General features: G+C 47.0%; 2 protein-coding genes across 2 annotated transcripts in view; one reads left to right on the forward strand and one right to left on the reverse strand.

Moving 5' to 3' along the window:
• Window positions 1-1,638, forward strand: part of LOC106603879 (serine/threonine-protein phosphatase 2A 55 kDa regulatory subunit B beta isoform) — a 91,097-nt gene extending 89,459 nt beyond the window's left edge. The window contains exons 7-9 of the mRNA XM_014198091.2: window positions 207-376; window positions 559-650; window positions 768-1,638. Coding sequence (XP_014053566.1) covers window positions 207-376; window positions 559-650; window positions 768-1,047 — 542 coding nt within the window. The 3' untranslated portion in view covers window positions 1,048-1,638. The remainder of the gene's footprint in view (window positions 1-206; window positions 377-558; window positions 651-767) is intronic.
• Window positions 1,639-1,727: 89 nt separating this feature from the next.
• LOC106603877 (transcription elongation regulator 1) lies at window positions 1,728-16,357 on the reverse strand. Its single transcript, XM_014198089.2, has 21 exons — window positions 16,245-16,357; window positions 15,304-15,529; window positions 14,967-15,119; window positions 14,407-14,662; window positions 13,938-14,201; window positions 12,521-12,583; window positions 9,940-10,134; window positions 9,718-9,824; window positions 9,511-9,596; window positions 8,273-8,436; window positions 8,118-8,193; window positions 7,097-7,235; window positions 6,006-6,095; window positions 5,682-5,800; window positions 4,353-4,503; window positions 4,043-4,207; window positions 3,654-3,836; window positions 3,196-3,375; window positions 2,880-2,963; window positions 2,595-2,695; window positions 1,728-2,358 (listed from the first exon to the last, which is right to left on the reverse strand). The coding sequence occupies exons 1-21, from the start codon at window positions 16,289-16,291 to the stop codon at window positions 2,157-2,159; spliced, it is 3,051 nt and encodes a 1,016-aa protein (XP_014053564.1). The 5' UTR covers window positions 16,292-16,357; the 3' UTR covers window positions 1,728-2,156.
• Between the last annotated feature and the right edge of the window lie 228 nt (window positions 16,358-16,585).

Raw genomic sequence — 16,585 nt, forward strand, 5'->3', positions numbered from 1 at the left:
ACCTGAGAAATGGTTCTCTGCAACTATTTACACCCATCATTTCTCTCTTTCACTTTGCATATTGAGCAGTTGTTTAGCAGAGCCAGCCAATGGCGTACAGTATGAAAGTGATCCATCATGAAGCTGGAAGCCAGAGAAAGTTGCTCCTCCATTGTTTTTGGGCCAGATGTTAACACGGCCTGGTCCTGTGTCTGTTCCCCCTGCAGTGTTCGAGGAGCCAGAGGACCCCAGTAACCGCTCCTTCTTCTCCGAGATCATATCGTCCATCTCAGACGTCAAGTTCAGCCACAGCGGGCGCTACCTGATAACACGGGACTACCTCACGGTCAAGGTGTGGGATCTCAACATGGAGAGCAAACCTCTGGAGACCTACCAGGTAGAGTATAGGACTCTCTCCTCACTTTTCTCTCTAAGTGCCAAGACCTTGATACGCCATAGATCACATCGTTTTGAATGATTTCTGCACATTCTTGCTGGGCACCAAAGAAATGATGCATTGGAAACTACCAGAACCATATATGTATCTGAACATACATCTCAATGGACTTTCTCTTCCAGGTTCATGACTACCTGAGAAGTAAGCTGTGCTCCCTGTATGAGAACGACTGCATCTTCGACAAGTTTGAATGTGTCTGGAATGGGTCTGACAGGTCAGTCGCAGCCACTGTATTAGGATCGGTGTGACTGGATGTATTCATAGTTCACATCTATGTATGAATAGCTAAGGTTGGATAAATGGGATTGATGTGTCCCCCCTCTCTCCACAGTGTGATCATGACCGGCTCGTACAACAACTTCTTCCGCATGTTCGACCGCAACACCAAGCGTGACGTGACCCTGGAGGCGTCGAGGGAGAACAGCAAGCCCCGGGCCATCCTGAAGCCCAGGAAGGTGTGTGTAGGGGGCAAGAGACGCAAGGACGAGATCAGCGTGGACAGCCTGGACTTCAGCAAGAAGATCCTGCACAGCGCCTGGCACCCTTCTGAGAACATCATCGCCGTGGCCGCCACCAACAACCTCTACATATTCCAAGACAAGGTCAACTAATGATGGATGGACGGAGAGCAGCACAGCACCCCCTGACTGGCTGATCACACTCACCTGGGAATCTCTGGCCGCACTGCAACTTGTGAAGAGACACTGACAGCTTTGCAGCTCTCTTTTTTCGCTCCATCTCAGAGACTTGCATCCATGTTGTAAATCTAGGGTTGCCTTCTGTTGCATCCAGAACACTGAAGATCGATGGCTGTCAACATTTTTGCTTGTCCATTTTAAAATGTTCCCCCTCTAAGTTGTTGCTGTAATTTAAGGTTATGCACATAAATGCAGGGATGATACTTTTTTGTTCCTTTAGAAGCTTTGCATTGGGGAGATGAACTGAGACTGGCTCCACAACTCATCACCTTTGCATCTCTGAGATGACATGCCTAGACACTACTGAGATGGTGTGCGCTTGACGCCCTTTGACCTCTCCTGCCCCTTCCGTTTCATTTATTATTTATCTTCGTCAAGGTTTTAAAACATGCAGAGGAACCGATGTTACTGGGTAGTATTGATTAAAACAAATGTAGCAAGCTTTTTGTTCCAATTTTTTAAAGAACTTTACAAAATGTCTAATAAAAAAATAGGTCCATTAAATATTCATGTCTTTATTATGGGCTCAGTGATCCCAGGAACCGAGTTTAAACATTTTAGATGAACTATTAACATATCACAGGACTGCATTGTTAAAAAAAGAAAAGTTGCCTTTATTCCAGTAAACATGTACAGAAAAAGCAACGCATCAAAATGAAACCACTGAGAAGAAATGTTAACATTCAAACTGTACTGTGAGTTGGTCGATGTCAACGACACCCTAAAAACAGTTACTAAGGCTGCAATGCCTTGAGTCACAGAAACAGCAGAGTTCATCATTTACAGTTGTCGTCTAACATGTCATAGGTGGCTGCAGATGTATTACTACGCCGATCCCTTTGACCTCAGCTGAGCCAAAGGTCAGGGGTTAGAGCAGTGGCACATCATCAGGCCCTGTAGGCAGGAGGAGAGCCACTAATACAGGGATGTTCCAGGTTTACCACATTAGGACATTACAGTTTAATACTGCACTAGAACAGGTGAAGGGCTGGTTCATGCTCAGGTTTCCTAGCAGTCTCTGGTCACTTGGTGGAGCGGCGCGTGGGCTCCGAGGCGGTGGGGGGAGGAGGGGGACCCCGGCGGTCCAGATCCTCAATGTAGAACATGAGGAGTTTTCTCCTCTCATCCGGGACACAGTCCAGCACCAGGTAACGCTTGTCATTCTGCAGAACCTTCTCCACATCCTTCAGATGCTGGTCAGACTCCTGGAGCAACTTCCGCGACCTGAGAGGACGACAACATGGGGGGGGGGGAAGGGGGTCAGTAAAGAGGCAATGCAGATGGACCAATAGCACCTCCTACTGACTCAATCAATCTAATAATTGTTTAAAACTCTCCAGTCTTAAATACACCTAATTTACACAAGTATAAACGCCATTAAAATGAACCAACCTGTGATACATATTCACCCAGCTACCAGTGTGAGAATGTCACAATCCAGCCCGTGTTGCTGTACTCACCTGTATGTGATGAACTTGGTCTCTTTCAGAAGCGTTCTGAAGTCAGCTTTGGCTGTGATGTACTTGTCTTTGATGTAGTCTTCAAACTCCCTCTGTTTTTTCTACAAACCAAAAGAAGACGAACCGCTCAGAGTCTTTGCCTGGTGTTAACAGAGTACATGGGTGTCTGACACAACCAGTAGAACACAGAGTACATGGGTGTCTGACACAACCAGTAGAACACAGAGTACATGGGTGTCTGACACAACCAGTAGAACACAGCAAGGTAAAGGAGAAAGGTCTTACTCTGTCACTACTGGAGAACTTGATACAGCGAGGATCCTCTTTAATGATCTTCTTCACCTCCTTCCATGTGGTGGTCAGCGTGATCTGTGGCGAACACTCAATCAAAGCACGTACTACCAAGTAATCCATCACAGGATAATACGCTCTCTGAATGACATGCACACAGTATATGACTTGAGGTTTACAGTACCACCTTTATATCAGCAGCAGGTTAATACAGATGGACTGCGGCGAGTTAGCATTGAATGCAGCTGTGTCGGTGTACATATATGCCCTGTAATGAGAGCGTAACACCAGCCCAAACGTTGTCTCTCACCATGACGGTCTCGTCCAGTAGCTGTCTGAAGTTCTCCTTCTTCTTCTTGGAGAGTGCCTCAACGTGTTCGTTGAACAGTTTCTCCTTCTCGTCTCTCTCCAACAGAGAGGCCGACTCCCAGCGGTGGTCCTTACGCAGGTTACGCCGGGTGTCTGACCACGACGCGTCAGACGACCTCACCTGATCACAACAAACACCAGCAGCATTAAGACCTGGCACATGGTTCTTCGTCCACATAATACAAATCAGTGTACAAGTCTGGTCATTAACAAGGTCAATCTAAAAACAAAGTTTCCTTTCTTGTCTCTGATCTGCCTGGCTGAGGTGATCTTCCAGTGGCCATATCAAACTGGGTTTAATCTAAATAAATGTTTGATTCACCCAAGTTCTCAGCTACAAATGTAGTCCTGTCGGTGCCTTATTGGGTAAACCAACTTCAGCGGATGGTGTGAGCTCACCATATCTGACATGAGGGCTCTGAAGTGCTGGATGGCTTCCTCCCTCTTATGCTGCTCCCGTTCTCTGTCGATCTCCTTGGTCTGCTCAGAGCGGGCCTTCTGGACCTCGCGCTCCCTCTCCCTCAGACTGGCCTCTATCCTGGCGGCGCGCTCCAGCTCCTTCTCCTTATCAGAGTCCATGTTCTGGCAGCAGAGAGACACCATCAAAAACATGTTCTGGCAGCATCATATACACAGAGGCATGCAATCATCACAGGCGTCATGACACCCATCGCGTCAACAAGCTAAACAGCATCTCAGAGCGTGACACTGAATGGGGTTAAATGTCTGATGACATGCTGGAGTCAGTGAGTATATGAGCCTTAAGGGCAGTATCCTGTTCCTCCCACCTTGGCCTGCTTGTCCACATACTGCTTGTAGAGTTCCTCTCTGGTGTTGGAGCTCTCCACAGCCTTGTAGCGAGGGTCTCCCTCCAGCCTGTCCTTCACCTTGCTCCAGCGCTGCCCTCCGTCCAGCTGGTGGTCACCAAGCAACTCAAAGAAGTCCTGCTTCACCTGGAACAGAGACCAGGTTTACAAAAGGAACATAGACACGATCAGATATTCCAAACGTTTCCAGGTTTCACTAAGCACACCATCCAGGTAGGTAGCTACTTGTCCAGTTTTCAGTGGCCATGGAGGTTTCCAGTCCAGCGCTCACCTTCTCTCCTCTGTTCTTGGAGTCCTCCTTCTCTTTCTTCTTGAGAGCGGTCATGAACTCGATAAATATGGCCTCCCGGTCCTTCATCTTCTCTATGGCCTTGAACCGTGGGTCCTTGGCGTGCTTGGAGGCAAACTCACTGAACGTTGTCCTGAAACAAACACAGCAACTTTTAGTTCCCTGAGAGACACTAGCCTCCCGACCCGTCCCCGCGTCAACTACACCGCCCGACCCGTCCCCGCGTCAACTACACCGCCCCCGCGTCAACTACACCGCCCCCGCGTCAACTACACCGCCCCCGCGTCAACTACACCGGCCCCGCGTCAACTACACCGCCCGACCGGCCCCGCGTCAACTACACCGGCCCCGCGTCAACTACACCGCCCGACCCGGTCCCGCGTCAACTACACCGCCCGACCCGTCCCCGCGTCAACTACACCGCCCGACCCGTCCCCGCGCCAACTACACCGCCCGACCGGCCCCGCGTCAACTACACCGCCCCGCGTCAACTACACCGCCCGACCGGCCCCGCGTCAACTACACCGGCCCCGCGTCAACTACACCGGCCCCGCGTCAACTACACCGGCCGACCGGCCCCGCGTCAACTACACCGCCCGACCGGCCTCGCGTCAACTACACCGCCCGACCGGCCTCGCGTCAACTACACCGCCCGACCGGCCCCGCGTCAACTACACCGCCCGACCGGCCCCGCGTCAACTACACCGCCCGACCGGCCCCGCGTCAACTACACCGCCCGACCGGCCTCGCGTCAACTACACCGCCCGACCGGTCCCGCGTCAACTACACCGCCCGACCGGCCCCGCGTCAACTACACCGCCCGACCGGCCTCGCGTCAACTACACCGCCCGACCGGTCCCGCGTCAACTACACCGCCCGACCGGTCCCGCGTCAACTACACCGCCCGACCGGTCCCGCGTCAACTACACCGCCCGACCGGTCCCGCGTCAACTACACCGCCCGACCGGTCCCGCGTCAACTACACCGCCCGACCGGTCCCGCGTCAACTACACCGCCCGACCGGTCCCGCGTCAACTACACCGCCCGACCGGCCTCGCGTCAACTACACCGCCCGACCGGCCTCGCGTCAACTACACCGCCCGACCGGTCCCGCGTCAACTACACCGCCCGACCGGTCCCGCGTCAACTACACCGCCCGACTGGTCCCGCGTCAACTACACCGCCCGACCGGCTCCGCGTCAACTACACCGCCCGACCGGCCCCGCGTCAACTACACCGCCCGACCGGCCTCGCGTCAACTACACCGCCTGACTGGTAACGTATTAACTAGTGTTTGTAGTGAGGTCTGACCTGGCAGTGAGCTTGGCCTCCTCCATCATCTTCCTGAACTCGTCCTTAGACTGCATCAGTTTATTCTTCTTCTCTTTCCTCTCCTCCTCAGCTCGGGTCTTCACATACTGGTCAAACACCTGCACAGGATCAGCAGACACGCATGGAACAACAGTTAGCATAAATAAAGACAGGACTGGCAGATAACCCCTTGGGAAATACATATATATTACCTGATTGCAGAGCTCTGATCTTTCCTCAAAGGGAAACACAGCTCATAAAATAACTGAATATGGAAACAAATAAAAACTTAATTGATAAATGACTTCTGTTAGTTTACAATACCTGCTTTCTCTCTTTGGGGTTAAGCAGCAGGTATCGAGGATCAAAAACTATCTTGTGCAGCTCTTTCTCCCATGTAGAGAATGCTGAGACCTGTGGGCATGGGGTTAAAGGGCGTGAGACCAGGCCAATCAAGGTGGGCTTCAACAACATTCACATAACACTTTCAGTCAAATCGATTTCCTTCGAGGGAAAATAATCCCCCGTCGGCCCAATCAATCCCCCTCAAATCTAAAAGGGTTGGAATGAGTCACGCTCTACTCCTCAAACTAGTGACACCCAAAGGAACAATGCAATAAAGGTCTTCATCATGCCTGGTGGTACTCTCGGAAAAGGCTCCAGAGAGCAGCCAGGCAGCACCAATAACTCCCCTGCTAGGGAAGTTTAATACATTTTACAATCCAATTAGTTTTTAATCTCTGCTTTGGATGCGTCAGAGTTGCAATATGCCTCTTTTGGGTCTGAACAACTAGGATAGAGAAGTTGATACATAATTCATGTAATACAGAAACAGGAAGCTGAACACATGAAAGCTGATCCCAAATTAGAGGAGATGACAACATAATGACATCAAGCTAGCTCTGCATGCCAGTTTGTAAACAAGGAACATAAAGACCGCCATTGGCAGGGTAGGCCTGGAGACATATAGATCTGATGAATGTACTGGAAAAACCAAACACTGATCAACTCCAGTACAGCATGTGCATATGGCATTTTCAACAAATAGATATCATTTTTAAAAAGTCACCATTATGTACAATAAATAGATATTAAATAATTTCTTCCCTACATAGAATAGTGAAATGTTAAATTGTTAGTCTATCATTACAATTCAACACTATTATAGATGTGTACATAACATGTTTAACTAACTTTTATGAATGTATTTTTTGAAGTATTACCAAAACATAAGCAGAAATGTACTTGTCAATCAACTGGGCATAAGATAGAGGTCAGGGATAGAGGCAGGAAGAACAGGAATAAAACAGTACACCAAAGACAAGGAGAATTAACTTAAGAGTGTACCTTGGTGGGCTTCCATTCAGATTAATGTGTCTAACGTTACAGTATTGCGTTGGATTGAAGTGTTTTACCCCTCTCTTCAGCAGCATGTCCCTGAACTGTGTCATGCGCTTCTCCAGGGGCACGATGGCCCGCTCTCGGGCCGCCTTCAGCTCTGCCTCCATGGCTGCCTCTTTCTCAGAGTCCGCCTCTTTCATCACTTCCTCCTTCCTGCAAGCAGAGGGAAGATGTCAAGGCCCAGGCACAGGGGAGGGTTAGTGATAGACCGGGGGAGAATGATACAGTGTTCTTCTATGTTCTCTACCCAGGTGTTCTGCTATACTTGACTGATCAATTATCAGCCATCTCTACCAAATGAGTGGACTCCAAATGATATAAGTTGGGTCTTGCACAGGTCCTACAGGTTACAAAGAGAGAGGGAGGATTTGTCAAATACCTGACCACTGATATTGACGGTGTTGGATTTGTATTCAGTGTTCCATTATCACATATAGCTATGGTGAGACAGGGCAGGGAGGTGGACGTCTTCATTTGCTCATTGGGGTTCCTAAAGCAGTAGTTCTAGAAGAAGGAGGTCAAGCAAGGTGGGTTACCTTGGAGGCCCACGTTGGCATCACCATGTGTTCTACAGGCCTTTTCCCTGAACAATAGTCTCTTGTGCAACGGGACCAGTGTTTAGGGTAGCGGGAGAGGCAGGCTTGGAGGGCACTGATGGGAAACAGTGACTGATTGGGTAACCTGGACAGTGACCATCGATTGACCACTTTAACAGAACCAGTGAAGACATCATAGGCTTTACTAAGTCAGTACAAGCTGGGTTAAAAACGACTTCCCACAGAAAGACTCAGTCCCTTCACCCCCAGAGGAAAATACAAAAATCAAGCAATTTAGGCTTCACGACCAAACAACCTAACTTAACCTTAAACTAAGAACTGAGATATTTTTAGCCAGAGTACATCATGGGTTGATTTCAATTTGTACATGCTGTTTTATCTGTTCAGGCGATGAAGAATGACTGAGTGCCTCGTCATGCTGTTACTGGCCCCTAGTAAAGTGTGCTGGGCCCTTGGGTGGAGAGGACTGGGGACTTACTTCCTCTTCTTGGCCTTCACAGGCTCATCCTCCAGAGCTTCCTCTGCTGCCTGCTCCAGCTCCTCTTTGCTGATTCCTGAGGGAGAGAAGTGATGAGGCCATCGTCATGAACACCTACAGAGGCAGGATGAGAGTGTGCCTGTGTGTGACCGTACCCAGCTTCCTGGTGGCGTCCTCCAGGCCTCTCTTATGAGGTGGTTCCTGGATGTTCTTGTCAACATCGGCCCGTCCCACCAGCTCCTCTGGCCGGTCCCACATGGAGAGACGCGTGGTGGGGTTGTAGTAGAACACCCGCTCGTCACCGGTCCACACAATACACCTACACACACACACACACACACAAGTTCAATAGGGCACCAGGGCGTGACTGATGCAAGTTCAGCCTCCATACAACAGCACATAGCTCTGTTACCATCAGTGGCACATAGCTCTGTTACCATCAGTGGCACATAGCTCTGTTACCATCAGTGGCACATAGCTCTGTTACCATCAGTGGCACATAGCTCTGTTACCATCAGTGGCACATAGCTCTGTTACCATCAGTGGCACATAGCTCTGTTACCATCAGTGGCACATAGCTCTGTTACCATCAGTGGCACATAGCTCTGTTACCATCAGTGGCACATAGCTCTGTTACCATCAGTGGCACATAGCTCTGTTACCATCAGTGGCACATAGCTCTGTTACCATCAGTGGCACATAGCTCTGTTACCATCAGTGGCACATAGCTCTGTTACCATCAGTGGCACATAGCTCTGTTACCATCAGTGGCACATAGCTCTGTTACCATCAGTGGCACATAGCTCTGTTACCATCAGTGGCACATAGCTCTGTTACCATCAGTGGCACATAGCTCTGTTACCATCAGTGGCACATAGCTCTGTTACCATCAGTGGCACATAGCTCTGTTACCATCAGTGGCACATAGCTCTGTTACCATCAGTGGCACATACCAGGGAGTACCAGGTATTGGGTTAGTAGCCACGGGATTAGCTTTCTGTTACATACCAGGGAGTACCAGGTATTGGGTTAGTGGCCACGGGATTAGCTTTCTGTTACATACCAGGGAGTACCAGGTATTGGGTTAGTAGCCATGGGATTAGCTTTCTGTTACATACCAGGGAGTGCCAGGTATTGGGTTAGTGGCCATGGGATTAGCTTTCTGTTACATACCAGGGAGTACCAGGTATTGGGTTAGTGGCCATGGGATTAGCTTTCTGTTACATACCAGGGAGTACCAGGTATTGGGTTAGTGGCCATGGGATTAGTTTTCTGTTACATACCAGGGAGTGCCAGGTATTGGGTTAGTGGCCATGGGATTAGCTTTCTGTTACATACCAGGGAGTGCCAGGTATTGGGTTAGTGGCCATGGGATTAGTTTTCTGTTACATACCAGGGAGTGCCAGGTATTGGGTTAGTGGCCACAGGCTTGGCTTTCTGTGCTGCTTTCTCCTCTTCAGTCATCTCCTCCTCCTTAACCTGCTCAATGAAAGGAACACAACTTTTATTAAGGTAGATGACATTAATAATACACCGTTTCAAATGATAAAATGCAGGCCAGAATGATGTGACTAGTAGACGGCCCCAGCTCTCCTCTCACCTCCTTCACCTCCTTAGGAAGCTCTATTTTAGGCTGTTCATCCTCCATCTCCATAGCCTCCTCCTCCAGGGCCTGCTGTCTCTCTTTGGCCTTCTCTGCCTCTTTCTCTACCGGAGAGGAAAAATTCACACATATTAGATATGCAACATCTAAAACCTCACTTAACCAGTCGAGCATGAATGCTAGCTGGTTGGAGAGATCCAAAGCTTTAAGTAGAACAACCTTTGTCCCGTAGTTCCTGGGGTTTGTCCCAGGTGGACTCCAGTGTGCGGTTGTTGTAGTAGTAGGTTTTCCCGTCGGCCGTTTTGTACTCAGACCACTCCGGGAACTGGAGGCCTGACAAGGCGGGTGCCGCCAGGGCCAACTGAGGGTGGTGCATCATGGGAACAAGAGGAGGGCCCATGCCAGGCAGCATACCTGTGGAAGGTGAAATACACACAGAATACTTCTTAAGACACATTCCTGTCTGATAAAGCCATTCTACTGCACATGTAACCAAAGCCAGCCATGAAGCAGGGGACGGGCAGGGCATCTACTTCCATTTGGGTAAAAGGGTCCAAAAGGAAAAAGATGCTGTGTTGACACTTTTTCTAGAGCTTGTGTCTCTCGTTTTTTAAAGTCCTGAGGATGTACAGTGCCATCAGAAAGTATTCAGACCCCTTGACTTTTTCCACATTTTGTTACGTTAGTCTTATTCTAAAATGTATTTAATATATATATATATATATATTTTTTTTTTTTTTTTTTTTTGCAATCTACACACAATACCCCATAATGACAAAGTGAAAACAGGTTAAGAAATGTTTGCAAATGACATTATTTACATAAGTATTCAGACACTGTTATGAGAACTGAAATTGAGCTCAGGTGCATCCTGTTTCCATTAATCCTCCTTGAGATGTTTCTACAACTTGGGAGTCCACCTGTGGTAAATTCAATTGATTGGACATTATTTGGAAAGGCACACCTGTCTATATATAGTCCCACAGTTGCATGTCAGCGCAAGAAACAAACCATGAGGTCGAAGAAATTGTCCGTAGAGCTCCGAGACAGGATTGTGTCGAGGCACAGATCTGGGGAAGGGTACCAAAACATTTCTTCGGTGTTGAAGATTCCCAAGAACACAGTGGCCTCCATCATTCTTAAATAGAAGAAGTTTAGAACCACCAAGACTCTTCCTAGAGCTGGCCGCCCGGCCAAACTGAGCAATCAGGGGAGACGGGCCTTGGTCAGGGAGGTGACCAAGAACCCCATGGTCACTCTGACAAAGCTCCAGAGTTCCTCTGTGGAGATGGGAAAACCTTCCAGAAGGAAAACCATCTCTGCAGCACTCCACCAATCAGATGCAAGCCACTCCTCAGTAAAAGGCATGACAGCCCACTTGGAGTTTGCCAAAAGGCACCTCAAGATGCTCAGACCATGAGAAACAAGATTCTCTGGTCTGATGAAACCAAGATTGAACTCTTTGGCCTGAATGCCAAGTGTCACATCTGGAGGAAACCTGGCACCATCCCTACGGTGAAGCATGGTGGTGGCAGCATCATGCTGTGGGGATGTTTTCAGTGGCAGGGACTGGGAGACTAGTCAGGATCGAGGGAAAGATGAACAGAGCAAAGTACAGAGAGATCCTTGATGAAAACCTGCTCCAGAGCAATCAGGACCTCAGACTGGGGTGAAGGTTCACCTTCCAACAGGACAACGACCCTAGGCACACAGCTAAGACAACACAGGAGTGGCTTCAGGACAAGTCTCAATGTCCTTGAGTAGCCCGGCCAGAGCCCGGACTTGAGCCGGATCGAACATCTCCGGAGAGACCTGAAAATAGCTGTGCGGCAACGCTTCCCATCCAACCTGACAGAGCTTGAGAGGATCTGCAGAGAAGAATGGGAGAAACTTCCCAAATACAGGTGTGACAAGCTTGTAGCATGATGTGTAAATGTGATATTTCCTTTAAGCAATATTTTCTGAAAACCTGTTTTTGTTTGTCATTATGGGGTAGTGTGTGTAGATTGAGGAATTATTTTTTTGTATACATTTTAGAATAAGGCTGTAATGTAACAAAATGTGTTAAAGTAAAAGGGGTCTGAATACTTTCAGAATGCGCTGTATGTAGTTTAGAGCCCATAACAATTCACCTGAACTATAAAGGTCTTAGTTCCAACAGTTAGACCTAATTTTCAAATTGTAAATCAAGGGCCTTCTCTGCTTAGCCATGAGTACACAAGTAACATCTAAAACTGAGCCACTGAGATGTTAACAAAAACACACCAAGGCATGCCACAAGAAGAAAATGATTATCAAATGACCATACAACATTAATAAAATGTGAATTTCCTGTACTAAAGGGAAAATAACCTAACCTAAAATAGGTGTGTTGCCTGTCAAAACAAGGACCTATATACACCAGTGACTAAATTACCACTCAAAAATCGAACCCTGCAAAAAGTAAACTAGCTAAAAACAGTATAACGGAGACAGTACTGACGCAAGTCCACATTACGGTTATGTCCACATTACGGTTATGTCCACATTACGGTTATGTCCAAACAGCTATTGGTTGTTCAACACTATACAAGGACCAAAATGCCTCCTTCCCAAATCTCCTCTTTAAAAAAAGCATTTAACACAAGACAGAAAGTCCTAAAATGTCTAACTCACTAATGTTGAAGAAATAAAACTATGAAAAAAAATCAACAGTAATACTCCACATTGTTTGGCAGTGCCAAAAGAGGCCAAAAAATTCTAAGCAGAATTGAACATGTCATCTAACAGAATACTGAGTGGAGATGTTTGAAAGAATTACCGTTATGGTTGGGGGAGACTGTCTTTATATAGGGACCGCCTACTATCTGCATCATTGCTACACCTGCAAGAACGGACAAGCAAGCATTGTGTTGGACACAGGAGGAGAGAGGTGCAAGCTGCCAGGGCAGATCAGACACAGATCAACAACACATTAAAACTAGGCCCACAACCACTATCACTTTGATAACATGTAGTATTATCTTCCTGGTAACAACCAGATGGATGAATAAAGTGCTGATTAGGTTATGTAGATGTGCAGAGTACTGAATTAAAATAATATATATTATATACGAAACATTTAAAGCTGCAATATGTAACTTTTTGGACGACCCAACCAAATTCATAGAAATGTGAGATATAGATCTAAAATTCTCATTGAAAGCAAGTCAAAGAAGCAGTAGATCTGTTCTGTGTGCTATTTCTATGCTTCCCGTTCTTAAGTTTGGTTTTTGCGCCTTTTACTTTTGAACACCAGTTTCAAACAGCTGAAAATACAATATTTTGGGTTACTGAAAAGACATTTCAGTGTTTAGATGGTACATTTGCTCACATTGTATACAGACTTATTTTTCTACTGTATTATTGACTGTATGTTTGTTTTACTCCATGTGTAACTCTGTGTTGTTGAATGTGTCGAACTGCTTTGCTTTATCTTGACCAGGTCGCAATTGTAAATGAGAACTTGTTCTCAACTTGCCTACCTGGTTAAATAAAGGTGAAATAAAAAACATTGACTCTGAACTATACATTGCTTGTTTTGTCACAAACTGAAATTAGGCAAACTATTAGAATTTTAGCAACCAGGAAATGGCGGGAGGGTTTTCTGCATAGTGCACCTTTAAATTAATAAAAACTGCAAGTGAGTCAACAAAAACGTCCTCTTTCTTTATAGGACAGCGTCTCAAAGGCATTTTAATTTTCTCCTGCATTTTGTTTTCTCCAGAAGATGAGCTGACCCTTTTCTGAACATGGGCAATACTGCCATCTATCTACAGGACTAAAAGTGACTTGTTTCTCCAATAACTACAGTGCAATAATAAACAAAATGTCAAAGAGCTGAATGTGGAGTTGTGTGGAATAAGTTAAGAAAACATAAAATAATACAAGTTCAACTGATTTGCTTATTTCTCTCTCCAACCATGACCGAGACCATTCTACCTCTACAATGATTAGTTTAATCTATTACTTTTAATAGATTCAACTGAATGCACTCACTACTGTAAGTCGCTCTGGATAAGAGTGTCTGCTAAATGACTAAAATATCAAATGTACAGGGAATAAAAATAAGAGACCTAACGTTAAGATGACAAACAAACGAAGAGATGACTAATGACAGTATGAAAAGGGGTGGAGGGTCAGTAATGTTAAGGGAGGTACAGAGGTTTGGGATGAGGAGAGAGCAGACCATGTCTTACCGGGCAGTGGGATATGCATGCCTGGTAGAGGCACCCTGAAGGGGTGCATGACCCCTGGGGGGAAGCCTGGGATAGTGGCCGTGGTGTGAGGCTGCGACATGGTGTGGTGGGGCAGGCCAGTCGGGAGACTTTGGGGCAACAGGGACATAGTCTGGACTGGTGTCACTGAGGATGGCACTGTGGTTACACTGACCACTGCCATCGGGGTCACTCCAACACTCGAGGGGACGGAAGCCACAGGCTGCAGATCTGTAGCAGCAGAAGCTGGACAAAGACCAGCGGAGTGTTACAACATAGTCTGGACATATAGTAAAACTAACAATAGACAAGCAGAAAACGACTAATTTCCAACTTTGTGATCTTCACTAAATCAGTCTTATATTGTCATACCATGAGGATTTCTAACCATCAGACCTGTCCAGAGAACTAAAACAAGACCCAGATGTCCCTTTCCCAGTGCTGTACTCACTAGTGATGGTCTGGGACAAAGAAGAGGTGGTGTTGGTGTCTGGGCTGGTACTCATGGTATGGGACTGGGAAGGTGCCTGTGTGGACACTGGGGAGGGTGTGGCAGCTGTAGTGCTGGCTGCAGTGCTGCTATTGGAGGAGGCTCCTGTTCCAGCCGGGGTCACCATCATAGGGTTGAGTTCTGACTGCTGTATCACCTTCACCCCTTCAGGTTTGCTCCAGGCTGACTCTCGAGTCCTGGCGTTGTAGTAGTACGCCTAGGGGGAAACAGGAAAATATTCATTCAGATAGGTTCGAATAGAGAACTACCGTAACATCTCAATTAAAGGAAAAATGAACCCATTGTGAATGTTATATAGTTTCTGTGCATCTCTAAGTGATTATCTATTGGCCGTTCAAGCAGGCAGAAATACAGCCGGGATGCAAAACTAGACATACGGGCTTGCTTGAACGGCAATAGCTCCAATACACATGAAAACATGAAATCACTAGGAGATGCACAAAAACAATATAACATTCAAATGGGTCAATCTTTTCTTTAAGTAAGAGGCCATTCTCTACCTTTCCCTCAGGTGTCTTGTTCTCCACCCAGATCTCCTCAGTAGGCGGCAGAGTATGAGCTCCAGCCGCAGGAACTGGGGGCATCCCAGGGGGGAATAGCATCCCTGGGGGTGGGGGCATGCTGCCCATCGGCGGGGGCATAAAAGGAGGTCTCTGAAATACAAAAAAAAAATGCATTCAAATACCAAGCCTTTAATACTTGCAATGCAGTCTAAGAGTTTCAGGCTCTCAATGCATTCATACCTCTGACAAACCAAATGTCTAACAGTCGCATTCTATAGAAAAGATGGATGGATCCAATAGCAGAAATGATTCCTTTCATCTCTGACAGGTGTACCTGTAGGTGAGGAGGTCCGAGTGGTGGAGGCATGCCTCCTGGTGGGGGTATGGGTGGCATGCTGGGGTCAAACGGCGGACGCCCAAACAGTGGCCCCCGTGGTGGAGGCCCTCTCATCATACCGAAGGGGGGAGGTGGGGGTCTGAGCAGTGGGGGTGGACCACGCATCACTGGGGTTGGAGGAGGAGCAGGGCCGCGGAAACGCAGCGTTTGCTGCTGCGCCATCCTAGAAACAAAACAAATGGACCTGGCTCATGAACCAAATCAAAATAACGATCGAACTACACAACATCTAGTTGCTATATCTACTCGCTTGCTATCTTCCCCGTTCCCAGCTGATTGTTTGCAACACAGGATAACGTTAGCGACCCCACACAAAATCATGATTCATGTTATCAGGCTAACGTTAGCTAGCTAAATGATGTTACAGTCTAACTAGCTATACATTACTTGTTGGGATCAAACGATGCAAGGAAGTTATGATCCTAAGTTAGTTCAATTTGACAGTCTCACTGACTAACTTTAGCTAGCTACCTACATAAACTGCTAATACCCACATGAACACACTAACCGTAGTTAGCAAATGTGTACTGGTAATACGCACATAAACACAGTAAGGGTAGCTAGCGAATGTGTACACTAGTTAGTTAGCTCCCTAATGTAACGCTAGTAATGATAACTAGCTAGGCTGCTAATGTTATGCAATTTAAAATCGACGCGCAGCTAGCTAAATAGCATCATAGTTTAGAAAAATCCACGAGTCAGGGGGGAGTCTAGCTAATGTTAGCTGCTAGCGTGGCCACATTGAATAGTCAGCACCGAATGTAACAAATCAGACATTGGGAGGACACGTTCACATTCATGTCAAACTAACTAACAACCGTAGAAAACAGTACTTCTGAAAAATATGATTCACTTGGCTTTATTCGCTATCACCTCACCTGTTGTCGTTAAACACAATACTTTCACCGTCTCCGTGGTCCGCCATTACAGAAAAATGAAACGACTCTTCCTGGAAACGCCTCCGCACACAAACTTTTACACAACATTGGCCAAATGCCCTGTCGATCATACTATACGCCCGTCATTTAGAACATCTGATTGGATGACAAAATAGTCGCCATCGTCTGCCCAGAGGGCTCCCCGTCCAGCCAACTGTGATGTCTTTGTTCAGTTAGGACTTTCCTAACTATTCATGGTCAACAATTTCAAAACAGATGGCCAGACAGGCAACTGTACCATAACCTCATTTACATTTACTAAGAAAAATACATCATTGCAT

Source organism: Salmo salar, chromosome ssa04 (genome assembly GCF_905237065.1).
Source record: "Salmo salar chromosome ssa04, Ssal_v3.1, whole genome shotgun sequence".
NCBI lineage: Eukaryota > Metazoa > Chordata > Actinopteri > Salmoniformes > Salmonidae > Salmo > Salmo salar.

Excerpts from the sequence above, each read along its gene's own strand:
- LOC106603877 (XM_014198089.2), bottom strand. The coding sequence starts at position 16,291 with ATGGCGGACCACGGAGACGGTGAAAGTATTGTGTTTAACGACAACAG. Across the intron at positions 12,584-13,937 it reads CATGCATATCCCACTGCCCG|GTGTAGCAATGATGCAGATA; the intron begins GTAAGACATGGT and ends CCGTTCTTGCAG. Across the intron at positions 2,964-3,195 it reads TACTGGACGAGACCGTCATG|ATCACGCTGACCACCACATG; the intron begins GTGAGAGACAAC and ends TGTTCGCCACAG.